At 39.5% G+C, this 27291-nt stretch overlaps 2 protein-coding genes across 5 annotated transcripts; one reads left to right on the top strand and one right to left on the bottom strand.

Annotated features, from left to right (window-relative positions):
• Positions 1-101: 101 nt before the first annotated feature.
• Positions 102-6790, bottom strand: LOC108425920. 4 transcript variants are annotated; one of them, XM_037546815.1, is made up of 3 exons: positions 6736-6790; positions 4002-4075; positions 102-2966 (listed from the first exon to the last, which is right to left on the bottom strand). In XM_037546815.1, the coding sequence occupies exon 3, from the start codon at positions 1849-1851 to the stop codon at positions 1180-1182; it is 672 nt and encodes a 223-aa protein (XP_037402712.1). In that variant the 5' UTR covers positions 1852-2966; positions 4002-4075; positions 6736-6790; the 3' UTR covers positions 102-1179. The 4 variants fall into 4 exon arrangements, with proteins under 4 accessions (XP_037402712.1, XP_037402711.1, XP_017550488.1 ...); XM_037546814.1 differs by lacking the exon at positions 6736-6790 and having other exon boundaries at positions 4002-4133; XM_017694999.2 differs by lacking the exon at positions 6736-6790 and having other exon boundaries at positions 102-2318; positions 4002-4133.
• On the top strand, positions 5703-19511 carry LOC108425919 (cytochrome P450 2M1-like). Its single transcript, XM_017694996.2, has 9 exons — positions 5703-5994; positions 8437-8599; positions 8849-8998; positions 11242-11402; positions 11932-12111; positions 12197-12335; positions 17706-17893; positions 17999-18140; positions 18996-19511. Exons 1-9 carry the CDS (start codon positions 5812-5814, stop codon positions 19178-19180), a joined length of 1491 nt encoding a protein of 496 aa, XP_017550485.2. The 5' UTR covers positions 5703-5811; the 3' UTR covers positions 19181-19511.
• The last annotated feature ends 7780 nt before the right edge of the window (positions 19512-27291 follow it).

Below are 27291 nucleotides of genomic sequence, written 5' to 3'. Positions count from 1 at the left end.
TTGATACATTTTAAAAAATAAATTTCATTTGTCCCAGAAACAAACAACCTTAAAATGTTTATTAACAACTCCACTTACCAAATATGCAAAATTGAGAGCTTAATTCCAAATAGATTTTAATATATTTTAACATAAATTGCAAAGTTTTGGTCAATTTGTCACTGGTGTTAGCCCATCTTGAAGAATTTATTTTGTCATCAATATAATTATTTTTAATTGAAATTACAATGTGACTGAATGTGATAAAGAAATTCCATTTAACTTAACATGTTACCAAAGTATGTTTATACACAAGCACTGAAAATAACAAAAATAAAGTGGTCTTTCTTTATACTTAAAGGCATCTTCCTATACTATTAAAAAAAAAAACAATAATACATTTTTGTCCAATAGACATGAACATTTAACTACTGATATAAGAAACAGTGCAGAAATGAATGATTCTAAAATTTCATGCAGGATACTTTTAATAAGAAAAAACATCATGAAAAAGAACAAGCATCACATGGTAACACATCTGTAACACCAGTGACTGAACAAGCAATTTCACTTAATAAACATCAATGCACTACAAAATGAGCAAAAAACATCATGTTAACCTTTCGTTTCTGTAAAGTAAGAATTTTTATCTTGTATATTGTTCATTTTATCATATTTTAGCAGAACATTTTGCTTTCAAATTCATCAAATACATTGAAAGTCAGCACATTTTCTCATAACAAATGAATAGATAATTAAATCTGCTAAAATTCCCCATATATTTGCTCTCTTCAGTGAACACCAGGGCAGATGAGTGAAGGAGGTTTTACAAATGCTTCTCTAAATAGTGCCAGATTTTTTGTCAATCTGAACTGACCTTTTGTTCAGAGCGACTGGCTCAGGAATAAAACAATTTGATCATCCCCATACCAGCGGACATCTTCCCTTGGGCTGGGCCAGAAGAATTTATTAACTCCATTTCTGTGCATACATTTTACTTTTATGTTGTGTGCCTCCACTTCAAGAATGATGCCAGGATAAGAATCTGCATCATAGTTTATTACACACCACTGGCCAATGTGCACTTTTGAGATTACTTCTGGACGGAGTAAAGCAGGGGCAGACCTTTCAATGGTATGGTCTTCTTGTTGACTTTCACTTCTGGCAAAAGTGTACTCTTGAAGGCCATAGCATGGGCAGTCAAGGATCTCCATCCATCATTTTGCATACACAGCTGATGTGCCTGTATTTGATGCTTTCTTGGACCACACTGATCACCTGGTGCATCCTCATCGTGCCTTTAATAGTTACAAGTAGAGGTCCGTTCACAATGCGTTGTGCCATTTTTTCCACGTCTTCTGGTGACACAAAGAACAGCTCCACTGAAGACGTCTTGTGTTTGAGCTGAAGGAACAGGGATTCAGCATCTGGAATGTCTGTTCCATGGTGCACTAGACTGTCTGCAGTTCTTTTCAAGGAGCCACCAATGCCATCTGGTGCACCCTTACCATGGCTGGCCTCAAAGAAATGCCAGATTGTCTCCTTAAAGCCCATCTTAAATGGCTCAGTGGACAGCATGTAAAAGTCAGCCTTCTGCTTATACTGCGTACCTGGTCCGTCGCTGAAAAAATGTAGGCTGGTGACACCTGGACAATGCTCCCTCAGCTGGCTAAGAATAGGTGAAAGATGAGCCCAGATGGCTGGAGGATCATGTTGGTGGCTTGGCGAGATGGAGCAGAAAGGGATGATGGGCTGTTCTGCTTTGATGTAGAGAACTCCAGTGTGCAGTGTAGCCTGCTGGTGGGATCCACCAAAGTGCACAGACTGAATCTCGTGAGTATTTGCAGTTGTAATTCTCGCTAAAGTCGACATGGATTAAAGCGTCAGTTTCTTGCAAATTCTCTCTCACCTGCCGATATGTTCCATATTGCCATCTGATGTTGAAGAGGTGTCGTCTGTAATGAGCAAGCCTCTCCTGGAACTGTGTCACCAGAGCATCTTCTGTGGTGACCATCTCCTTTTTAACAGAAAGGGTCATTTTGTCATGGCCAGCATCTCCAATCTTTTCAAGGACCCACTGTGTTACCGAAATGTTTTCATTTGATGGACTCTTTATCATTTGAAATGTTGTCACACGGCATTCTGGACACTCTGAATATGCACACATTTTGCTCTTTGTGTCACAAACTATAGCACCTGCCATCTCATCCAGATTTTTAGTTTGCAACAAGCCTTGATTGTAAAGACTTTCTGCCACGTATTGGAGGTTTTCGTGAGTTTTACACTGACAGGTGTTCCTGTCAGCTTCAGTTGGATGCATGACCCAAAAAGGTCTTTGTCTGCAAAAGAAGGGATAGGACACTGCATCAGGACTTTCTGCCAAAAATCTCCTATGCAGATTTAGAAGGGTGTCACAAAGAAGTCGTCGCTACTTTTTAACCTTCCTTAGGGTAATTGTGTTCTTTGTTCCAGTGGTCATCCTGCTCACATCATCACGTAGAAAAAACATCTTCACTGATCTTTTCTTAGCCTGAGAAGCTGTATTTCTAGTCCTGGGAAATTCTGCACTTTGCACATTTCCAAATTTCCATTGTCTGTAGGAGAACCCTAAATTTTTCTCACACAGAGATTGCATGCAATACTTTTTCAACAAATTGGAAGTAAACAATCAAGCATAAAGTTGCTTTTCTTTTTCATGTTTTGCATTGCGATACTTTTCCTGCAGACTTCTCACAAGGGCAAAATGGAAAGTTAAGGTCCTCTTCACAGGGGAATGTACAGATGACCCCTTTAGTAGTGCTTCTGCGTTCTTCTGTGGACTGTTAGTGTTTTTTTCCTTTTTAGTATTTGTAACTGCACAGCGGTATCTCTGCCTAATTTTGGCATAAAGTTGAGTGCTCTTCTTCAGTTTTATTTCCAACTGTTTTATTCTTTGATAGCACTTCCACTTTTGCTTTGTAACTACTTTCCTCCCATAGTGTTGCTGTCTATTGAAAAAAGAAAAGTGTTTAGTGAACTTTAAACACAAACAAAAGCTTAACTTAAACTTGATCTGAACATTTTCAATCTAATTTTCTTATTTGCATTAGAAATAGTTACGCAAAATGTATGGTTGCAAAAACATGTAATAATAACTGCAATAAGAAATAACATCTATCCATCATCCTTGCACTTCTTCCTAGTCAGGGTCTCAGTGGGTTTGGAGCCTACTCTGAATTATTGGGTGCAAGGAATGAATACCCCTGAACAAGGCACCAGTCCATTGCAGGGTCAAATAATTAAATACTGACATATAATACAAACAGTGCTTAATCTTGCAACTAACCTTGAGTTAGGTTCAGCGTCTGGTGTCGCTGGTGCTGCCCTTAACTGTGCTCTATGCCATGCCTGCCTTTCTCGCCATCTTTTTCTTTCTTGACGTTTCCCTTTCTCTGAGAGATCCCCTATTAGTTTTCTTTTATTCTGTTCAATGTCTCTCCTGTATTTCTCTTGCTTTTTTACCAGGTAAGCAGGCCTAAGTTCTGGATCTGCATCTCTACGCTGCCTATACAGCCTCTGTCTCTCTGCTGCACTCTGTCTGGCCATACCTAGCTATGACAGCAAAATGACAAAATAAGCATTAACAGACTTACTTACTTAAATACTTACCAACATGTTTTATTTTTTAAATAAAATATCACACACAGTTTCATATAGTTTTTCAAGTGTTGTGATCATTCATATAATTAACATTAGTCACTGGTGTCACATGAATATGACATAACACCAGTGACTGTGACACCAGTGACATTTTAGGTAAAATGGAGGATTTTGTGAAATGGCTGCCTCATTGACAGTCAAGAGACCATGTGCAACTACTTAAAATCAATGAAATAAAAGACATATGGCAATATATTTGACAAAAAAAAAATCTATTTAACAATTAAAGCACATAGCACCAGTTACACAAAGAAGTTATGTGCTACCTGATAAACAGAATTATCATCAAATTAATAAAATAAAATGAGCAAGTATGGACTCACCTTCTCATGCCTTGAGATGCTTATTCTTTGCTGACCTGTGACCCAGGGAAGCAGTTTAACAGAGCTAAAAATATCTATGATAAAATATAATAGAAGAGTCCTGATAACACCAGTGACCAAACTCTTAGTGACAAAAACATTTTAAAAATAAAATACATATTTTTTTAATGTAGTATGATGTTAATCATGTACATAGTAAATCTGCTTTATGAAATCTCAAAAGTTAAACCTTTTAAAATATTTCTTTACACTAAAAATGTTTGCTCAAGTGTTGAAAATTGGTTATTTGACAAGCTATTTTACATATGTAAAGCGCCTTTGAAAAGGGCGCTTGATTTTAAAAAGGAAAAATCAAAGAAATCATAAGGAAAATGTGGTTTTAATCTTAGGTTAACTGTGAAAATGTATATACTGACTCTTGGAATTGTCCCTAATATTTTAGGCTTTTTTTTTAGCCCTCCAACCTTTGTGACATGGTTTCCCACTCCAAATGAAGAATGACCCACGTATTAAAACAATAATAAAAAAAAAAAACAAGATAATGGTGAGTCAGCTGCATCCAGAGCCTGCACGTTGGAATGGTTATGCACCACCTAGACCGGTCAATGGTGACGCTAACATCCAACCTACATGCAGGAGAGGGACATCATTAGCAACTAGAGCTCTGTTGCTTCACAGGCCCAACTACCTACTTCCAGGAGCCGTGAGAATACCTTTACTGCCGCTACGCCCAGGCTCACCACCTGTTGGCCGTTTCACCAGCCCAGCATACACATACACAAACACAACCATTTGCCACTGTATACAAAGAAAACAATATCCATGTAGCAGAGCCACACCGCTCCATGTCCACACTGACTGACCCCGCCCCGTATTTACAGAGCGGGATGTACATAGAAGTGCCATAGAAGACCAAAATGAAGATGACCTACTCTTTCAGTGAGCCAGAACAGTTTGTGAATAATAGGTTTGAAACTAAAGAAAACTTTTTAAAAACTTAAATAAAAATAAATAAATTAATTTAAAAAAAGAAAAAAAAAAAGAAAAAATCTAAGTAACTCTGCCAAAGTGTCTCTTTTAAGGTCACTTTTCCGTCCCAAGCCCGGATAAAGGAGGAGGGTTGAACGTAGAACAAGTTCCTGCTAACTGCTACTCTTATGCTAACATTTAACAACACAGCAAAAAACTGATTTATTTAATTTACGTAAAAATGATTTATACACAGCATTAAAGTCATGAGCGTGTTTTGAGAAGTGACTGCCTATTTCAAAGGCAACAGAAGTTGTTCATGAGTTCTGATTTCATTTGTAGTTCTAACAAATCTCGGGTGTTTTTTTCTCTCCCACATCATTTTTCCTTTACACCTTCAAAATCACAGCAATTATGCAAATTAGGCGATGGCGTCATTTAGCGACTTCCAGAGACTTCTCGGACAGCCAATAGCGAATTTCCTTACTGAACAGTTGGCAACACTGCAAACATTCTCCTGGTTACACCCTGGTTGAATTAAACTTTCGTGAGATGTGTTTGAAGGAAACACATTTTAATGCATTTTAAAACTTTTTTCATAATTATTTGCAGGTGAAAGGAATCATGCCCTCTCAGAAAAAAACAACAATCTAAAATTTTTTTTTTTTTTTGCTTCTTTGCGCGCAGACGCTGTCGTCATACGTAGTTTTAGTTCATTTGGGCGTTAAAGATTAAATGCTTCGTCAGAGTGAACTTTGGAAGGTCGTCGAGATATATATATATATTTTGTTCTGTGAACCCTGCGTTTCTATCTGCATATGATCTTTGCTGTTTGTACAAAATGAACGTGTTTCTGGGAGCCTTTTTGCCTGCAGTGGTGGTTATTTTATTTTTATTATGGAGGAGTCGTGGGAAAGAGCGTCGGATGATTTTAGAGAGGCTTCCTCCAGGTCCCTCTCCAGCTCCAGTGCTCGGTAACGTTCTTCAGCTGCGTGTTAAGGAACCCTATAAATATTACATTGAGGTAAGCGTTGTAATCATGCTTATTACACACACACACACACACACACACACACACACACACACACACACACACCTACACCTACCTATCAAACTCGTTCCTGAACTCCTGGCTCACTCTTCTAATGTCTGTCTGAAACTTTCCTTCTTTTGTATGTTCTTTTGAACTTCTCTATGTTCTCTCGTGGGCTGGTAATTACTTAGCCTGTAAGTTACTTAGATGTAATAAAATAAACAGGCAATTTTGGTTCTCCTAAACCCTGCTTACAGTTTAGATTGGCACCTGGACAATTATTGTTAAAAACTAATCCACTCAAAATTGAGAGCACATCCTCTACAAGGACAGTAAACAGCACCTGCTTGTACTCAGTCAGGACTTTGTAAGCATGTCTTGCCCAGGCAATCATACACTATATGGACAAATGTATTGGAACACACCTGTTAATCACTGAATTCAGGTGATTCATTCAGTCATTTCAGCAGGGGGAGAAGCGTCACTGTTCGTACAGATCTTTCAGTAACTTGGTTACCTTGCAGGAACACATTTTCTTAAATGATAACATGCTTGTTAGGCCATATACTATTTAGGAAAGACAGATCAGATAATTATTTTTTTTTCCAATGTTGTCAAGATTCTTCAAAGCATCCTTGGCAGCCAATTCCAAACCATGGCCAAGACACTGGATGTTTACCAATCAACGGATGTCCTCTCACAAAAGTGTAGTGACCCACACAGTTGTCTTACCAACACAGAGGCTCTGTCTGTACCAAGGCCCACTGTTTTTGGTTTCCAATCTGGAATTGTGGTGTTTTGATAATCTAAGTTTTAAAAATAAAGAAAGGAATTACAAAATAGAAAAGTAACACATCTATATTACAGTCCCATCTCAATTTAGAATCTACTGGAATCAGCCACTTACAGCTGCAACTTTATTGATTTTAATGAAACATAACTATTCAATAAAATATATTTATCTTCGTTACTTGCCTTAAAATGTCCAGCAGCAGTACTGTGTTGTAGCTCCTCCATAGCCACAAATGAGTTCACTGGCTCTCCATCCTTTAAGAACCTCACTATTACTCCTTCACATCATTCATTTAGTCCTGAGGCATTTAGTCCCTACAATCATTAATGTGAAGTACTTTGGTAACTAGCTAGCAACCTAACCTAGATCAAGCTAATGTAGTTAGAATCTAGATAGCTTCACTAACTAGCTAAACTAGTATATGAATTAAATAACTTTTTCGACCTACTTGACACGAAATGTCTGCTGCACACATATTTGTGAATTCTATGAGAATCCCATAAAGTTCCTGTGCACAGGAGGCCCTCCTGTCTGTTAATAGATTTAGCCAATGGCATTTTCTAGGCTCCATTTTGCAGTTTAGAATCACATAAAACCTTAAATCAGATTTTTAATCTTATTTGTCCTGCGATCTATTATGCAACAGCTTGGCATATTTGCAATTTTAGTTTAAAACCTATAAAGAGAAGTACTCAATGCAAACTAATAAAAAGTGTAGATCTGTTTTCCCCCATAGTGTGGGCGTGGCCTAAATGCTGGTTTGACCAGAGCCAAATGGATAAGACCATTTTTTGTGTGGTGAGAAATATTTAAGTGCATTGACTTTGGCCTCAGTTATGTTGTTCTGTGAACACATTTTGCCCCTCCCCCCCCCTCCCCCCTCCAACATGAACTTGCCCAATAGGACAAGTTGATTTTTTAGAGATTTTTTTTTTTTTTTTATGCTGCTGTCCCGGTGTCGCATTTTACTTGCCCTGGACATTCAAGCAGTCATTTTTGTTGAACCCTGCACTCTCATTACTTGGATGGTGCAGCTTTCTTTGACTGTGAATGATCATGGCTTGAAGGAGATGATCTCATTACTGCAATGTTCTTTCAAGGGTTTCAAGGATGTCAATCATTGTTCTGCATGATCCATGTGTTTTACAGGTTATATGGTGTGAACTACTCCTACCTTGGTGGATCATTGACTCATCAGTCCCACTAAAATATGCAGTTGCAAAACAGTTGAGCTTTCATACTGTGGTCTGGAGCATGTCTGGATTAGTTCAGTAACTTATTCATGAGCACAGTGTTCACTTATTAAAAATGTGCCACAGATGTTTTAACAATGCCATAGAAGAACCACTTTTAGTTTTCCCCATGTTTGAAAAAGAAATTTGCGAGTTTGAAGAACCATGCAAATGTTTACAGGACCTTGACATAATATAAATGTGCTACATATGTCTTAGGGTTCCTCCTATAATCTTTACAGTAGCAGAGATTCTTTAAACTTTAAAAATGTTCTTCACATTTGCACATCTCTAAAGAACCATTCATTGAAAACATTTTTAAGGACTTCAACTGCAGATTTGTCCATACCAGTTGAAGAAATACTTTTTAAATTGCAACTAATCTAATCTTAACATTTTCTCCATCAGCTGAGTAAAAAGTACGGCTCTATTTTCACCATCTGGTTACTCGACACTCCAGTTGTGGTGATCTCCGGCTATCAAGCTTTGAAGGACTCCATGATTGGCCTGGGTGACGAATTCAGTGGCAGATCAGACTATCCCCTATTAAGGAAGGTCACCAGTGGATATGGTGAGTTCATTCAAAGCAGATTATACAACATCAGGGCAACCTATCCCCTATTACTGAAGACCTCCAAAGGACATAATGATTTCATTTGTTTCAGAGCAGACAAACATCCAAGCTTTTTGAGTATTTATTACCAAGTTGAAATGCTAGTGGGTTATTTGGAGCGTATGCAGTTATTAAGATGGTTGATACAATCAGGCTGTTTCTTTAAACACTGAGGTCACAAGAGTACAAATTCCCCCTGCTGCACAGGTCTTTTGATCAGCAGCGGTGACAGATGGAAGCAACTGCGCAGGTTCAGTATCACAACAATGAAGAACTTTGGAATGGGTCGCCGAAGCATTGAGGACAAGGTGAAGGAAGAAGCCAGCTGTCTGAAACAAGCTTTCAGCACATTTGGAGGTATAAAGCTACAGCTGTCTATCATTTCTGGCCTGCTAAATCTGCCCCGTTCTTATAGTTTCTGCTCCGAGGCTGATCAGTTGCTATCACAAACATTAGGAAACAGGACAAAATAAAACTGACCTATCGATTCCGTGTAAGAGCAAACATTAGGTAGTTGTTCAGCAGGAGCAATCTCCTCATTCCTTTCCATACTTAAGTCAGCTTAAGTCAGCTTCTTTTCCCCAGCTTCTTGTTTGAATTTTTCTGTTCCACTTTTAAAAAGTGCAGCAGCTAAGTTACATTCCAACACCTCAGCTACTTGTTTGAATTTAACTATTCCACCATAAAGGTGCAACAGTTACGGCTACTTATGGTGCCTCTACTTCTTGTTTGAATTTTCCAAGACAAAATATGGGGACGGCCAATGTTTTTTCAGGGCGGGACAAACATGCATGCACAGAGAGAATATGATGAATATGAATATGAATATGAATATGAAAAGTGAAAAACAGGGAAAATCAGGTTACAATAGACACAGAGGCAGCATGACTTCATTCTCTGATTCCATTACTCCACTATGTCTTTACACAGAAAATAGTTTGCTACTATATTAATGTTTAAAATGTCATGCATATATCATCTTATCACCTTTTACCACTCCTTCTTTTTGAACAAAACAGCCCATAATACTTAATTAAAATGATGAGCAACTGATGGTATTTAAAAACCTAGAAAATAAACAGTGACAGCAGTTTAAAAACAGTTGGTGCAAAATACATTTTGCTGTAACCCAGCTTGCAACATGCCTGCATTAGGTATTAGTGTTGTTAAGGGCATGGTTTATGTGTCCGGAGTTTGCTGTGTTAGCGCAAAAATATGGAGTACCTGAAGACTGGTTTAAGAACCATGAGTGTTCAACAGGGGCGTCACTAGGCCAGGGCGGCTTTTTGTTTGGTCTTTTACAGTTTTTCAAATGGGAGAGGCACCAAAATTGTTGACTGTACTTCTAGATAATATAAAAATTCATTGAAATTCATAATGAATGAAATAATTTCTAATAAACATATTCATACATGAGAATTTATTGTGTTTGAACACATTTTGGGACTCCGTGTAATTAGAGCACATATTTGTATTGAAATCAATGGAAACAACACACTGATTATACTAAAAAGAGCACAAAATGTGTTGCCATTCATTATTGTTAAAAAATAGCCTATTTTTTTTTTTTTTACCTAAATAGAAAAGGTGAATGTTTCAGCATTAAAAGCTGCTATATTTAAAGATATGCATAGCTCTTGCATGTTCATGACTAGGCTATATGATTGTATAATGGGGCTTCTTAGTTCAGTTTCTAGTAAAGTACAGTATCTTTGAAAGGCTCTGCATAATTTCTCATTGACTGGTTGACAAGTCAGTTAAAATATGTAATCATCAAAATTACTCGGACATATTTTACATATTTCTATGATTACAGATTTGCAATTAGTAATGTGATGGATAGTGTCAAGCCTATACAGTACAGGGGTGTCAAGCTCATCAAAGACTTGACAATCAGCTGTTGGTTTAAGAAGCAGCAAATGAAAGCTTGTCTTTCCCCTACTTTAACTCCTTTCTCATGTTACAAAGTTGTTTCAATGTTTGTGAACAACTCTTTTGCATAACATTTGTGTGATGGATTATTATAGATTGTGAAAAACCTTGGGTCTGAAAAAGCATAAGCCTAAAAAAGATATTGAGTGATGTATTTTATGCATACATTCAGATAGCTTTACAATAACCTGGCCAGTCATTTAAGTTTTTTGTTTAAGATAAGTCTGTGTTGTCTTATTAATTTATTAAATATAATTATATTATTAAATATATCTAATTGCATAGAATACTAGTGTAATTAATCTTAATCAAACCATTCATTTTATTAAGAGGATTTTGCATTCTTTATATGCTTTCCCTTGTAACTCAAATTGTTTGTTTTTTTTTGTAATTCTAAGAGTGGATTTAGGATTTAGGCATTGTGGATCCCTCAGGGTGTTGAATGATTTTTGGAAACTAAAAAATATATGCACTTGCAATTAGTAACATTAGAGGTGATTTTTGTTTTGTGTGGTGGCCTGAACTGAAGATTTATGACCTGACTTAGCACTAAAAATCAGTTTAGCACTTTTAGTTTAATTATGTGACTGCAAAGTGATTTACAGATTCTAACATATTATTCAATGATAAAGTCACAAATAATTCACAGTAATATTTTTCTCCCTCAGACTCTGCTTTCAATCCTAAAGACCTGTTAACTGAAGCAGTGTCCAAAGTGATCTGCTCAGTTATGTACGGCCAAAAACTTCAGTCTGGTGATCCACAGTTACAGCTTTTGTTAAGAGCTATTAACGCCTACTTCGGCGTCCTAAGCAGTCCTCTTGGACAGGTACTGTATTCCTCTATTGTATATAAATTTAAACCTGTTTAATTAGTCTACTCCAATGATTTGAGAAGTAAAACATATTTTCTTTTTAAGTGTTGTTTTTTTGTTGTCATAAGTGCAGTTTAAATGTGTTCTATTTTTCATCAAAGTGGTTGTCTGTTAACTGAACACAGTTACAGTAACTTTCAAATATGAAAGAGCTAACTGGTCAACACAGACCTGCACACCTTAATCATTCCTTACATTCATTTTCTCAGAGCCTACACTTTACAATATGCAGAGGATTTATATTTTGTACATTCCCCTTCAATCTAAACAGTATGAAGTTTTTCATAAATATTTTAGTACTTTTGCATATACATATAAATTTAGCTTGAAGGATGTTTCGTTATCCTGAGTTATTTTGAGATTGAACCATTGAATACTATGTCCCATTGGTTCAACATATAATGTCTCAATATAATACTATTACTGTAATTTTTTCACCTTCTGCATACAAAATTTTATCTTTTCACATCATTTTGTCTTACAGCTTTATAATATATTCCCCGGAATCTTTGGCCTCTTCTCTGGACAGCTCCATGATGTCTTTGCAATTGTGGAGGAGGCCAAAGCTTCTTTAAAAATTGAAGTAGAGGCACGGATGAAGACACTTGATCCTTCTTCACTACCACGGGACTTCATTGAGGCCTTCCTTATACAAATGGAGGAGGTAAAGTCTTCTCTATGTGCTCCTCATATCACCCTGCTCTGTTTGTTCATTGTAAATACTCACTATGTGTTTGTGTGTTCTGCAGGAGAAACACAATCCCAATACAGAATTTAACCTTAACAATCTGCTTTGCACACTGTGGAACCTGCTTAGTGCTGGCAGTGAAACAACTTCTACCCTCAGACACAGCCTGCTGCTCATGATGAAGCATCCAGACGTCCAAGGTGACAAACTGCATCACTTCAGACATTTGGCTGTTTTAATAGTGCAAAGTGTTACATCATGCCAGAGCAAAAACCAGACCAATGATGGCATGACATGCATGGTCTATCCACTAGCCCACCCCCTTCAAACCTGCAAACAATAGAAACAGCAGCCTCTACTACGGGTAATACAGAACTTGCTGTAATTGTTGGTGGAGCACGCTAATTGCCTTATCCAAACTGGTCTCTCCTCTTTAACCCTCCTGTTGTCCTTGGGTTAAAATGACCCGCCACTGTGTTAAAACCCCCCAAAAAATCCACTAAATGCTATTTTATTAACTTGAAATTTGACTTTTCCTAGATTGGGCCCAACAGTAGAAAAAGTGAAATGTTGCTTTTATTCACATTTCCATGTAAGCTGTACAAAAAAAGGTACAAAGGTGGTCTTCGGGCCAAAATGACCCGTGAAGTAAATAGAGTTGAAGTCAAGGACACAGAGTTATTTACAAAACACAGAATGTTACAATGTTTTAGTCGTGTCTCAGATCAATCAGTAGCAGAAGTAAACAAGGCAAATCAGGTGGTGTTCTCGCAGACTTCAGAAGACCACTTGTTTATTTCCAGAGGTTATAAAGGTGCTGCAGATAACAGGATCACGAATTCTGTCTGTGCTGAAGCCATGAGTGTGCGTTATAGTGTTGAAGAGGCTGTAGAGCTGATTTTCTAAGATGTCCAGCAAGACAACTCTGATTCAGAAGAGGAAGTGGAGGATGTATCCGAGGAAGAAAATGGGGAGAAATACAACCCAGAGCATGGTGAATCATCTTCAGAAGAAGAAAACCCTGAAGCTGAAAGAGAGACTTTCCTTTCAAAAAATGGCAAAATTACATGGTCCTCAGCAGCATATGACCAACACAGCAGGCATGCAGAACAAAACGTCATAAAGATGACCCCAGGACCCACAAGGTATGCCGTTTCTCATGCCCATGACATTGTCTGTACATTCTACCTGTTTATCAGACCAGCAATAGAAAAAATAATCCTGGAGATGATAAATCTGGAGGGTTCACAATGTGACATGTGACAATTTCTTCACCTCTTATGAACTCGGACAGCAGCTCACCATGGTTGGTACAGTTTGAAAGAACAACCCTGAGCTCACACCTGCACTGCTTGCATCAAAGGAGAGAGAGGTCTTCTCCTCAAAGTTTGCCTTCACGCCCACCACCACTCTAGTTTCCTACCTCCCAAAGAAAAACAAGAATGTAGTTCTTCTGAGCACACTGCACTACAACCGCAACAAAGGAGGTGTGGACAACCTAGATAAGGTGATTGGAACATATAGCTGCAGAAGAATGACTGCCCGCTGGCCCCTGGTCATCTTCTACAACATCATTGACGTTTCCTCCTACAATGCCTTTGTGATTTGGAGAGAGATCAACCTGACCTGGATGTCTCGTAAGCAGAACAAGAGGAGGGTGTTCCTGGAGCAGCTAGGAAAGGCACTTGTAACTCCACTCATTGAAAGAAGGAAGCATGTCCCCTGCACAGAAACCTCAGCAGCAGTTGTGAAAACTATTCAGAGTGCAGGAGATCCTTTTTGCACATTTTTTTTCTTTTCTTAATCTATAGAAATTCAAGTGAAGAGGGAAAACTCAGGTATTCACACATTTTGTGGTGAATGACAATATGCAAGATGAAATTTGGTGTTTAAAATTCAATTAAGCTGCTTATATTTGGGGTTTAGTGAAGAGGGGTCATATTGACCCAGAGGACACAGGGTGTATACAGAAAATGAGGACAACAGGAGGGTTAACACTTCATTATGGAGGGTCACTCCAGATGAAGTTACACTCGCAGACGTGGAGGGTACAAAAGGAGAGGGTAAAAGTACATTGGTAAAGTTTGGGTGGCACTTGCCACTCTTCAGAAGAATTTAGCTGCTTTCACCATGGCTATGGATGTGCTCTTGAAGTTGCACCTCAGATACCTTTTCAGAAACTTAGTCTGGAGTGTCTGTGAATGTGCAATAATTTGGTAATTAATTCTGTTGGTTATAAGTAAAAAAAATAAACAAACAGCATAAGGCTGCCACGTTTTTATTGATATTCTGTCCTCTTGGATTCAGGCTGAGGGCTAATATCAGATTTAATATCAGATATTTTAATACTTAAAATCAGTGTAACTGAAAGACAGCTAGATGTTATTCATTTTATAATAATATGTTTAGCTTTTAAAATATGTTTTAGGGCCTGTTTGGGTGATTTTGAAGAAAATAGAGAAGGTGCACTCACAGTGAATTGGGATACTGCATTGCTGCCTTTATCCCATTACTCCGCTCTTCCGCCACTCTCTCAGCTCAGCAGCATGTGCAGACAGCATGGCTAAAAGCCTTTAGTCTGAGTTTTGGAATTGCGATTGCATATGAGTCATTTCTTTGTGTATTTAGCTGCAAATCTCTGATGATCAGCAGTAAAGTTAGAGTTTGAGTCAATCAGAGGACTGTTTGAGACACAGTGGAAAGTTTTTTATGGAGCACGTTGCTGTGTGGATTTAAATGGGCATTAAAGTGAAGGCCTCTCCATGGATCACCACCTTATCGTGGTGGAGGGGTTTGCATGCTTGAATGATCCTAGGAGCTATGTTGTCTGGAGCAAAAGCTCATGGTAGGATCTCCCATGGCAAACTGGACCTAGGTGACGGGTCAGACAAAGTGTGATCCATAATAACCCCTTTGAAAAGACGAAAACAGGACTTGTGTACCCTGCCCGGAACAGGGTTGCCGGGGGGAGGAGCTTGCCAGCGAGTCCAGCCCGAAGGAGATACATGAGTCCCCCCTCCCATCGACCCACCACCAATGGGAGGGGCAGTAGTAGGGATTCGGTGCTTTGTGGATTGGGCAGTGTCCGAAGGCGTGGGCCTTGGCGTTCTGATCCTCGGTTGCTGAAACTGGCTTTTGGAACTTGGAACGTTACCTCACTGGCGGGGAAGGAGCCTGAGTTGGTGCGTGAGGTTGAGAGATACCGGCTAGATATAGTCGGGCTCACCTCAACACACAGCTCTGGGTCCAATCTCCATGAGAGGGGCTGGACTTTATTCTTTTCTGGAGTTGCCCATGGTGAGAGGCGGCGGGCAGGTGTGGGCTTTCTCATAGCCCCTTGACTCGGTGCCTGTATGTTGGTGTTTTCTCCGGTGGATGAGAGGGTAGCTTCCCTACGCCTTCAGGTTGGGGAACGGGTCCTGACTGTTGTCTGTACTTATGCACCGAACAGCAGTTCAGAGTACCCAGCCTTCTTCGAGTCCTTGGGAAGGGTGATGGAAAGTGCTCCTCCTGGAGACTCTGTTGTCCTACTGGGGGACTTTAACGCTTACGTGGGCAATGACAGTGAGACCTGGAGGGGTGTGATTGGGAGTAATGGCCTCTCTGATCTGAACCCGAGTGGTGTTTCAGTTTTTGGTCTTCTGGATGGCTGACTGTAGCTGTGGCCGCAAGGTAGTTGGTGTCTGTCGGGGCGGTAATCCTCGAACCCGTTGGTGGACACCCCAGGTGAGAGATGCGGTCAAGTTGAAGGAGTCCTACCGGGCATGGTTGGCCTGTGGGACACCAGAGGCAGCTGGCAGGTATCGACAGGCCAAGCGATCTGCGGCTTCAGTCGTCGCCAAGGCAAAACACCGTGTGTGGGAGGAGTTTGGTGAGGCCTTGGAAAGTGACTAAGTCAGCTCTGAAAAGATTCTGGCAAACCGTGGAGATGGTGTGCTGCTGACTTCGACTGAAGACGTCATTGGGCAGTGGAAGGAATACTTTGAGGACCTTCTCAATCCCACCGACACGTTCTCCAGTGAGGAGGCAGAATCTGGGGACATGGGAATAGGCTTGTCCATTACTGAGGCCGAAGTCGCTAAGAAGCTCCTTGGTGGCAAGGCTCCAGGGGTGGATGAGATCCACCCTGAGTTCCTCAAGGCTCTAGATGTTGGGGGCGGTCTTGGCTGACACACCTTTTCAACATTGCATGGACATCGGGGACAGTGCCACTGGATTGGCAGACTGGGGTGGTGGCGCCTCTTTTTAAAAAAGGGGACCGGAGGGTGTGTTTCAACTACAGGGGAATCACACTCCTCAGCCTCCCTGGTAAGGTCTGTGCAGGGGTACTGGAGAAGAGAGTCCGGCTTATAGTCGAACCTCGGATCCAGGAGGAGCAGTGCGGGTTCCGCCCTGGTCGTGGAACACTGGACCAACTCTTCACCCTCTCCAGGATTCTGGAGGGTTCATGGGAGTTTGCCCAACCAGTCCACATATGCTTTGTGGATCTGGAGAAGGCATTCGACTGTGTTCCCTGGGGTATTCTGTGGGAGGTGCTTCAGGAGTATGGGGTACATGGCTCTTTTCTACGAGCCATTCAGGCCCTGTACAAACAAAGTTGGAGGTTCGCATAGCCGGCAGTAAGTCAGACTCGTTCCCAGTGAGAGTTGGACTCCATCAGGGCTGCCCTATGTCACCGATTCTATTAATAATTTTTATGGATAGAATTTCTAGGCGCAGTCAGGGGATGGAGGGTGTCCGGTTTGGTGACGTCAGGGTCACATCGCTGCTGCTTGCTTCTTTTATAGTCCTAGGCAGTCCTACACACACCATTCCTCTCTGGTATGCTGGGTTTACCCTCCCACTTGCGACACCAGTGTGGATTTGGCATATAATAAGGCATTGGAAACTTTGCATGTTAAAGGCAAAAGCTTTTTATTTTTTTATTGAACAGGCAGCAAATGGGAACTACTGCTCAGTGCTACTGAACAGTTGGGCAATCAGGCAGGTCATTTCAAGCCTTACTTTTAATTTTTGATGAAAATTTTCATTTGAACATTTCATTTGCACTAACACTGCACCAGCTATGCCACAACCCAGTACAGAAAGTCACAAGTAGCACATATGTGCCTCTTTATGGTAACAATAACTTATTCACAATAAATACCTGCCACGTTCCTCCTGAGAGTGGCTGCTATGCATGGCCACACCTCCTGCACTCTCACAATCATGTGAGCCAGTGGCAGAATGCCACTCTATATTTTGCAGAAAATGTATCTCCTTACTGGAGCAGGAATGCTAATACAGTGACTGGTATTAATGTTCTGCACTGATTTTTTTTTTTTGGATGGTCTTTTACCTGTCGATGTAGCCACATTGTTAAACACACACACAGTACTGAAGAACTGTGGGACATGTAGGAATAATACAATTTATTGTCTGGAATAATTGTATTTTAGTGTCAGCTTTGTAAGTTTGCAGTTTGTGTAATTTGTGAAATATATTTTTGCTAGATCCATTATAAAATATGAATGTAGTATCTTATGGTGTGTAGAGAGAAGTTTTAATCTTCTCTCTGTCATTCTCAATAGCACGAGTCCAGAAGGAGATTGATGAGGTGGTGGGGTCAGACCGGTGCCCCTCCATTGATGATAGACAGAACATGCCATACACAGACGCAGTCATCCACGAGATTCAGCGCAGTATGGACATCACCCCAACTGCTGTTCCCCATAAAACGCTCTGTGACACTGAATTTAACAACTACTTAATTCCCAAGGTACTCCGACTTACTGGTCTGCATGTTGATTTTAAAGATCAGAGTTCATTGCACACACAAGTCCAATAAGTATATTTGTAAAGCTTCCTTGTGTTGTTTCTTCAGGGAACCACGGTCCTTCCTTTGCTATCTTCTGTGCTGTCTGACCCTGAACTATGGAAGAACCCAGATAATTTTGACCCAGAGAACTTTTTGGATGAAAACGGACGATTCAAGAGGAATGAAGCATTTGTTGTGTTTGGAATGGGTGAGCTAAAAACTATGCTCTTTATCATGATTTTACAAGTAGAAAGGAAAGTAACACTGTACCGTCAGTTCATTATTGATATAAAAAATTCTCAGCATATCAGAATAAACCTGGACCTTTCAGATTTTTATTTAATATCTATTGGCATTCAGAAGAAGTGTAACAGGGAACAATCATGAGATTTACACCCAAAGGACAGTAAATGTAAAATCTTTGACACAGACAAATGTTAATCGTTTCACTACTTACTAACGTATTTACTAACCTAGTGACATCATAACCTACATAACTTACCCAGTCATTTATGATTTGTGAAGAGTTAATTAGTTAAGGCCAAATGTGATATTCACTAAATTACATTAAAGTTGTATTACATTAATATATATAATTAGAATATAAAAAGAGCTTGAGCTTGATGTTCATCTGCTTATTTTGATGAACCCTATGCTATTTAACTAAAGCTGCATCTAAATAGTTCGATGAAACATTCTTTTCTATCTAATCTTTGACTTTGTAGCCTTGTAGATCTATGAGTCAGTCAGCTCTGCCAAGAAACTTGTGAATCCATGGACTACAGATTAGCCAAAATTAAAGAAATCATGTAGGAAATGAAGATTCATTCAACTCCACAGATCCCAGCCTAGCCTGGCAAACCCTGCCAAAATGGCAGATCATTCATAAAACATTCCATCTTGACTTCACATTAGCCCATTTTTCCTCTATAAAAACAAAAGCTGAGATTTCTAAATCTGAAACAGAACACCTTTCCATCCCATCCTTTACATTTAGAATAGTATACCAGGGTCATAATTCATGAGTAACCTTGTTGTATAAATGTCTCTGTATGTTGTGTAGGAAAGCGGGCTTGTTTGGGTGAGGCTCTGGCCCGAGTGGAGCTCTTTATCTTCTTCACTTCCCTCCTCCAGCAGTTCACCTTCAAGGCCACTCAACCGCCCGAAGAGATTGACATCACTCCTACCATCTGCAGCTTTGGTCGTGTTCCTCGCTCCTATGAGTGCTACGCAGTGAGCAGGGCATAGGTAGCAATAGCTGTCAATGTCAGTCCATTTGCAACAATCAATTTAAAAGATTTTCAATGGCTTAAAAGTGATTTTGTACCAGAACAATTGCTTAGTAGTCTAGTTTTGAAAGAGCCTAACAATTTAATTTTTTCTCCTTTATCCCTTATGCAAGCTATTAAGAAAAACTCTGTTACTCTCTGTCTTGTCTAACACCAAAGCACAAAACAAACTAATTGTTTTCAACCTGTGAATTTCTAGGATTATGATGTCATAAGATTGTTGCATTTTTAATGGATTAATTTGATTTTTGATTTTTGCACTAAATTAAACATCCTGAAAAATAAGCATACATATATTGTTACAATCCTTAGGGTGCATACACCTGTTTTTGCTGCCTTGCCCTCTTGTCTTTATCTTTTTTGTGTTCCACCTATCCTTTTACTAGGACCTGTACTTGGAGACTTCTGATTGGCTGCAACAGGGGGCAGTTCAGCTATAAAAGGGCCTGGGAAAGCAAGATGATGGCTGGCTGTTTTGGTTGTTGTGTCTGTGATGTCTGCCTTCCCACTGACCAGATCAAACCCAGCATTTTGAAATTTTTTTCCCAGCTATTTTAAATGAGACATATAAACATTACCCCAAGTTTGGTAAGCCAGTGCACATGGTATAAAATGCAAACAATGTTTATAGGGTGTATAAAATTGCTCTATAAACCTAAATTAGTTTACTTGAAAAAATCATGCAAACTTATTACCTCAAAAAAAAAAAGGTTAAAAATAAGTTACTTAACAGGTTCAAGCTTAAATAACTTTTTATATCAGTTATAGTTACTTTCTAACTTTCAGTAATCCAGCTCGGTAACTTTACATGGTGTCCATTAAACTGGCAGTACTCTACTTTTGTACGTTCTGCTAACTCCTAAATTAATTGGATTAACTTAAATCAGACACTCTTCCTTACACTGCAAATTGTAAAAGAGCATAGATCTAAAATCCTAATCTGGAAAATGAGATTAATTACCTTGTTTTAAAACTGGATTCTGTCTTTGAATTCATAGTATATTCTTAGGTCAAAAATATGTCTTTTATTCCTCAATTAGTCAGGAAATCTTAATATTGAGTAATTTACTGGTAAAGCTACATTAGGTAGAGTAGACATTTGTACCATTCTCTTTCACAAACGTGTTTCAAGATTCAGTGATTCCTTAATTTAAGAATCACATAGGGCAGTGACCAACATGCCTCACCTACCAGGACATGAAAGGACACTACGTTTAACTGTTTATGGTTAGATGACCCAAGCGTCTCAGAAATTTATTTTTTAACTTTATCTTCCTATCTTTCAATCATTTGTTTTAATGCAACTGTATATGACTTGTCTAGCTGAGATATACAGTTTTCTTTGGTTTTCTCTGCTGAGGTTTGTTCTTTCCTTGTTATTAGGTGTAGTTTTATTTCATTCAGAAATATTTGATACATACAGGCAGAAATGGTCCAATGTCTCTCTTATCTCTGTCTCTCCCTCTCTGTCTCTCTTTCACTCTCTGTCCCTTTGTTATCAATAAATAAATGTTTATGGGAAATTGCACTTGCAGTTTTGGTTGTGATTTGAGTAAATCACTTTCTTGTTTTAAGATGTATTGTCTGAAATTAAGGACTAGTTTTAAATTGAATATGGGTTTAGGCCTCCCTATTTTAAGATGAATCAACTTGTTTCAAGTAACAGCATAAACATACTCCTCTAGTATTAAGTAATATTAAGTAATTTCCACTTAAATGTTCTTGTTTGTTGGCCTTCATTTTTTCAGTGTCAAAATTAAAAATGCAAAAATTTGAATCAAGAAATACTTGCAAATATTCAATGTATTTCACTATGTATTTATTGTACTGTACTTCATTATGTATTTATTGTATTGTGGTAAGTCTGATCTCAAACAACTTGGCCTAAAAACCAACATTTTTTTACTTATTTCAAACCTTTGACGACCTTTCAGAGCCTACTTATTTCTAGAAGCAACCTATTCTAAGATTTCTTGTCAAGTAAAATTATCTTGCTGCATAAACAGATAATTTCACTAGTATTAAATCATATTCTCTGTAAAGTTCATTATTACTTTCTTGTATTTTAGATCATTTTTTTGCAGTGTATGTACTGTATTCGTATCAGTTGAAACAACTCTTGTATTACATGGATTGTTTCATACAGTAACAAATAAATGGCTTAGATGAGTCTAAAATCAATAATTTCTGACAACTCTAATAGTTTATAGCACTTTTTAAAATTTTTTGTTAACATGCATAGTGAGAGGCTAAACTGATAAACACAAAACACCATCATGGTGAGAGCAAGAAAAACATAAAATGCACATAAATTTAAACATGAGCCAGAAATATATTAGTATATAGTCAGATTAATAAAGTAAGGAACAATGGAGTAAGACCAGAGGGCCAATTAGAGTACAAACATACAGTACTATACAAAATAGAATATTTACCTATAAATGTTTATTTTGAGAACCAATGCATTTTGGTTTTATTTGTGTGTTAGCTTAACCATGTCCAAATCTCTCCTTCAGGAATTCCAGTATTGGGGGGTGTATATATGGGTGGGTGTTTGTACATATTGGGGTGATGTGTATGTATATATGTGGGTGTATGTATGTATGTAGGAATGTATATAGGTGTGGAGGTATGTGTGCGTAGGTGTATATATAGGGGTGGAGGAATATAAGGGAGTGAAGGTATGTAGATGTATATATGAGGTTGAGTGTATGTGAGGACAGCTGGTTCTGGGTCGGGGGATTGTTGTCCCCGGTCCTCTCCCGGCTGCTCCCCTGTGGTTGCTACTTCCCCCCCAGATGGGGGGCGCCTTGGGGCTTCAGGGCCTGGCCTGGTACTCCGGCGTGACGGTTGGCCCGCTCCCCTGGGTGGTTGGGCTCCGGGGCGGCTCAAGGCCCCTCGGCGGGGATGGGGCCCTGCTGGGTGGTGGTTGGCTCTCGGGCGTATGAGGCGCTGGGTCTTTGCTGCTGCCTCGTGATGGGGAGGGGCATCCTGGGGGCGGCTCTGGTTCCTCTGGTTCCCCTGGACCTGCGCTCCATGGCTGGGGGGGGTGCTGTCCGGAGTCCCCCTCTCCCTTCCGCTGGGGTGGGCATGCAGGGGTCACTGGGAGATACGGCCCAGGGTCTCCACTGCTCCTGGGGGGGCCGCGGCGGGCGGGATTCCCTGGTCTTTCTCTGCCTTCCTCTGGCCTCTGGGGGGATGTTGTCGCAGCTTTCTGCCCTCGATATTGAGTGCATCTTGTGACAAATTTATACTGTACTGCACTCACAAACACACACACTCACATACACATACATCACAGTCATTTGTGTAGTATCTCCAAGTGCTGTACGTCTCAGGTACACTTTCTTCTCTTTTCTCAGGAGCAGCAGTTGGTGAACCATCGCCGTGGCATTTGCGCTGTGTTTTTCTTTTTTCTGCCCTTATGTTATTTCCCTTTTTTACCCCCCCCCCCGCTTATCTCTCCTCTCCCTTCTTTACAGATTCCCCTGGCCTGTCAAGTCTGGCATGATGCTAACGCATTTTCATTAAAATATCAAATGTATAAACAAAATGAAATCAAATAATTAAAAAATAAATAAAGAAAAAGAAACACTGACAAGATGAGCCTATAATCTATAGTGCTCATTTTGGAAAAGTAAATCTGTTTGGCACAGTAACGCAGTCTGACCATATTTCTGATTGCAAATCTGCCAGACAAGACAGGCAAAAAAAAAAAAAAAAAAAAAAAAAGGAATTCCAGTATTTACACTTGCAATCAAATATCTAGTTTAACGAATCGATCCTTCATTAAATCAAATGTGTGTGGCTGATGGATTTTGCCATGTTCATTGACTATGGTGGGGCGTGGTTAGCTCTGTCCTTTCTGTGTGGAGTTTGCACATTCTCCCTGTGTCTGAATAGGTTTCCTCCTATGGTCCAACATGCAATCAGTTGAATTGGAGATGAATATTTGCTTGGTGAATGGGTCTTTCCAAAACTGTGAGCATTAATATAGATTTTGCCCCCTTTGCTGATATAACAGCCTCCACTCTTCTGGGAAGGTTTTCCACCAGATATAGGAAGATGACTGGGAATTTGCCTTTCAGCCACAAGAACATTCTTAGCGAGATCAGGAACAGATGCTGGATCACAGTTGGCATTCCGATTCCCAAAGGCGTTCAGTGGGGTTGAGGTCAGGGCTCTTGGTAGGCCACTGGAGGGCCATCAAACTTATCAAACCATGTCTTTATGGACCTCGCTTTGTGGCTGCAGCAGCAGCTGAATCCACTGATTAGAAGAGTATCCATGTACTGTTGGCCATGTAGTGTAGATCAGAATTAAAATCAGAACATAAAAAATAGTAAGTTTGTAAACCCTTTGAATTGTTGATTTTAGCACTGCACAGCTCCTAAAGTTTCATATAACTTGTTGACCCTAATGTTCAATGAGTAAACAAATATTTTTACAAGTTTGATGACAATACAACCCGGTTTCCAAAAAATTGGGACACTTTGAAAAATGTAAATAAAACCAGAATTCAAAGATGTGCGAATCATTTGAACTGAAATCAGTACAAATACAAAAAAGCATATGTTGAAGCTGAGAAATTTAAGAAAACATTAAGACAGTGCTGACTATTCAGTTTGTTATCAATTTAAAAGCCAGCATCTGTGATGGTATAGGGGTGCATTTGTGCATTCGTTTCGCTGGCATCAAATAAATGGGCAAATAAAAAAAATTCTATAAACAACAAAAGCACAGCATCCCAACTTTTTTGGAAAGAGAGTTGCAGTAACAATCTTTGTTGTACAGTAACACATTTTTTTTAACTTGAAGTAAAAACTTAACTCTGCCGGTTAGAAACAAAGATTATAAGAAACAAAATTGTTAATTGGTGTGAGTTATCCTATTATAGGCCTATAAAAAGGCATATAAGGACACAGTAAAGCCCATGTGGGTCCAGTAGATGATTTCTCACCTGAGCACAGCTCAATTTTGCCCCAGTAGTGGCCCACATGGGCTAAGACACATGTGAACTTCACAGACAAATCTTTGTGGGCCGCAACTGGATTGCCAAAAGGGAGCTCCATTGCCAGCCTGTTGTTAACCCATGTGGGTGCCACATAGGCTTGTTAACTGGGTTGGAGTTCAATAGTTCACAACTGAAGACAAACATGTTTTACCACATTGTGATTGATCTGTTGTTGCTCCAAGACATTTTCACCTAACCATGGTAAAATTAAGAATTTACATACCCCAAAGGGTGCAGTCTGCTTTGCAGCCTTTTCACCATCTGGTGCAAGAAAAAAGAAAGAAAGAAAGGGCAAGGCAGGTATTAAGGCAATATTCTTGGTAAGTGCAAGAGGAGAAAGGCTTAAAACACTCTCCAGCGTTCAAAATATAACTTTTTTCCAACTTGCCTAGTCAGGCAACTGACCAGAAAGGTCACTGTCCTAAACCAAATTCTACTGTCCCGAACAAATCTTTGTATTTTTTAAATTCAAATGCAAATAGGCACACATGAGCTAAATAAGGTTTATAAAATAAGTGTACATTCTCACAATATGCTTTTGCTTAACTCATTTTCTTCTTGTTATAAGATTTTATAACAAAGGTTTCATAACATGGACAAAGTTCATCTTAAAGGACTTTACACTTTAAATACAATCTTTGCTAATATTAATTAATAATCCATTTATTTTGTGCAAGGCATGGTAAGCCTGAGTGAGCGTATGTCCAGAGAGCGAGAGGGTTTACAGTCTCCTTGACCTCTTCCTCATAGTGAGTTACCTATCTACAACCCTGGCTGTATCACATTGTTGAAAAGCAGGCCCGTCTTGGCTTATGCACATTAACTTAGTCAACTTTCAGTAGAAAGTCTAACTTAATTCTCTACATGGACCAGGAAGCTCATTCTATAGCAGCAATAAACAGAGGCAGGACCAAAATACATTCAGCAACCAGTAGCAGGTTCTTGTGCTGTTCTCTGTGCTCAGCATCCAAAAAAAAAAAAAAACTTGTTGTGATTGTGGCAAGAATCTGATGAGTAGTCCCTTATCACCACCACCATCATTCTCATCTCATTCCCATACACATTCCCACACATAGACACACACCCAGCTATGTGAAGCACCTAGCCATGCAGTCTGCCTTTACAAATATTTGTGAATAAACGAGTCATTCTAGAACTAGATACTAGTGTGGTACTGTAATAGGATGCCACCATTGCAACAAGTCAGTTCACAAAATTTCTTCCTTCCTCGATATCCAATTACTGAGTAATATTATTGAAAATTAGAAGCATTTGGGAACAACAGCGACTCATCCATGAAGTGGCAGACCATGTAAAGTTATAGAGCAAGTTGCAGGGTGTGCATATCCACACAGTGCATAAAAGTCACCAATGCTCTGCTGAGTCATGGCATTAGGTTTTCATGGCCGAGCAGCTTCATGCAAGCCGTTGATTATGAAGCACTATGAGAACTGTAGGAAGGAGTGGTAAAACCTTGCCGATAAGAGTCCTTGGGCAAGATTTCAAACACTACCTACTTGTGTAAATTGTAAATCAAATTGTAAGTTGCAGTGGATGACAGTGTCTGCCAAAATGCCATAAATATAAAATAACTTTTGATGGCTTCCACAGGCAGCATATGAAAAATGTGCATGTAGAGGACTGGACATTAATTTAGGTTTATTTTTTTTCAGTAAAATAGGGACCCTCATATTTTTTTGTTATTTATTTATTTATTTATTTATTTGACTTGATTTAATAACATTTTGTTTATTCTGAACATTTGTGCACTGTTGTTTATTTTTGGTGACAGAGCTGAGAATGTAAAATCATTTAGTCTTTTAAGACAAAGGAGTTATATTTATTTCAACCCAGATATATATGTATATTTATGTCACGCCCAGAGACATCAAAGATGCCCAGCATGAGGATGTAACAAGGGAGGTTATGAAATTGAAAGAGAGGAATTGGAAGCCAAACAGAAAATATAAACAATCAATGGGACGAGACACAAAGAGACTAATACAGGAGTGGAACAAGCTCATAATTGTCCAAGGAACTCTTTTCAGACAGACGGGGACTTGCAAAAAACAAGTCTTTCCAAGTAAACTAAAACCACAGGTGCTAAGGAAATTACATGGGACATGTAGGTGCTGACAAAGTGATTCACTTAGCAAGAGACCGGTTCTACTGTCCATTCATGCAGCACGACATTGAAGATTACGTAACCCGAAAATGCGATTGTGTGAAACAGAAACATCCCTCTATTCCTGAGAAGGCACCCATGGGGTCCATCACCACCACTGCACCATTTGAATTAGTTGCTGTTGATTACCTCCACCTTGAACCCAGCAAGGGAGGCTATCAATACATACTAGTATTGATAGATCATTTCACACATTTTGCGCAGGCTTATGCTACAAAGAATAAGTCAGGTAAAACAGCGGCTGACCAAATATTCCACAACTTCATCCTTCGCTTTGGATATCCAGAGAGACCATGACCAGGGGCGGGAGTTTGAGAACAACTTGATTTGTTATATGCATGAACAGATTGTTCATGCATATAACTGCACAAGGCATGATGCTACTGGATATTCTCCATTTTTTTTACTTTATGGCAGAAAACCCTGTCTACCTGTCGACTTACTTCTTGGACTGAACCCAGACAATGAGACATACACAAGACAGACTTTTGCACAGAAATGGGGCACAAGAATGCAGGAAGCATACAGAATAGCTTCTGAGAACAGTCAAAAGTCATCGGCAAAAGGAAAAAGATACTATGACAAAGGGGTAAGAGGCATCCCTCTCCAACCAGGTGACAGGGTGCTTGTCAGAAATCTATCGAAAAGAGGTGGAACAGGCAAACTTCGTCCCTACTGGGTAGTGAAGAAAAAGGGGGAAGCCTCAAGTCCAGTGTACAGGGTTCAAGCAGAGGTTGGAGACAAAACCATCCGCGTTCTACACCGGAACCTCCTCTTACCTGTGAAGGACCTAACTCTTGAAGACAACGTCTGCAGTAGACCCACTGAGAGGACTGTACCTATAGAGACACAAACATACAGGGCGAGGGAT

Source organism: Pygocentrus nattereri, chromosome 17 (assembly GCF_015220715.1).
Source record: "Pygocentrus nattereri isolate fPygNat1 chromosome 17, fPygNat1.pri, whole genome shotgun sequence".
Lineage (NCBI taxonomy): Eukaryota > Metazoa > Chordata > Actinopteri > Characiformes > Serrasalmidae > Pygocentrus > Pygocentrus nattereri.
The sequence above is the reverse complement of the archived record's forward strand: the minus strand, read 5'-3'. Positions and strand labels throughout refer to the sequence as shown.